The sequence below is a fragment of the Fulmarus glacialis genome, unplaced genomic scaffold, assembly GCF_000690835.1.
Source record: "Fulmarus glacialis isolate BGI_N327 unplaced genomic scaffold, ASM69083v1 scaffold17068, whole genome shotgun sequence".
In the NCBI taxonomy this organism is placed as follows: domain Eukaryota; kingdom Metazoa; phylum Chordata; class Aves; order Procellariiformes; family Procellariidae; genus Fulmarus; species Fulmarus glacialis.
The window spans coordinates 8,304-8,724 of record NW_009230300.1 but is presented as its reverse complement, the minus strand read 5'-3'; the positions used below and the strand labels follow the sequence as shown (position 1 = coordinate 8,724).

General features: G+C 67.7%; 1 protein-coding gene across 1 annotated transcript in view; it reads right to left on the bottom strand.

Moving 5' to 3' along the window:
- Positions 1-24: 24 nt before the first annotated feature.
- Positions 25-421, bottom strand: part of LOC104081427 (membrane primary amine oxidase-like) — a gene marked incomplete at its 3' end in the record, with an annotated part of 2,962 nt that continues 2,565 nt past the window's right edge. Inside the window, exon 6 of the mRNA XM_009584178.1 lies at positions 25-197. Coding sequence (XP_009582473.1) covers positions 25-197 — 173 coding nt within the window. The remainder of the gene's footprint in view (positions 198-421) is intronic.

Sequence of the window (421 nt, the reverse complement as noted above, 5' to 3'; positions counted from 1 at the left end):
CCGGGGCAGGAGCTGGGGCGGCACCCATGGTGCTCAGCTGCCCTCCACCCAGGGGACCCCAGCTCACCTCATTGGCGATGGTCTCGTTGTCGATGAAGTCGGCAAAGGCGACAGTGGGCGTCCAGGGGTCGTTCTGGTTGTAGATGCTGGTGCTGGTGGGCTCCTCCTCCTTCCGTCGGGTGACAGCCAGCTGGTACCTGCCAAACCGGGGAGCAGAGGGGCTCGTCCATGCTGGCGCAGGGCGGGGCGACTGCGGCATCGCCACCTGGGGATGCACCGGCAAACTGGGGCTGGATGCATCCTTGGCGTGTTCCCAGGGACATGGTCTGTCCTGGGTCAGGGAGGGAAAGGGCTGGCACAGACCAGCGTGGTGGTGACAGGCAGGAGCCCTGGCACCTCCGTGGTCGCGGGGGCTCGGCCC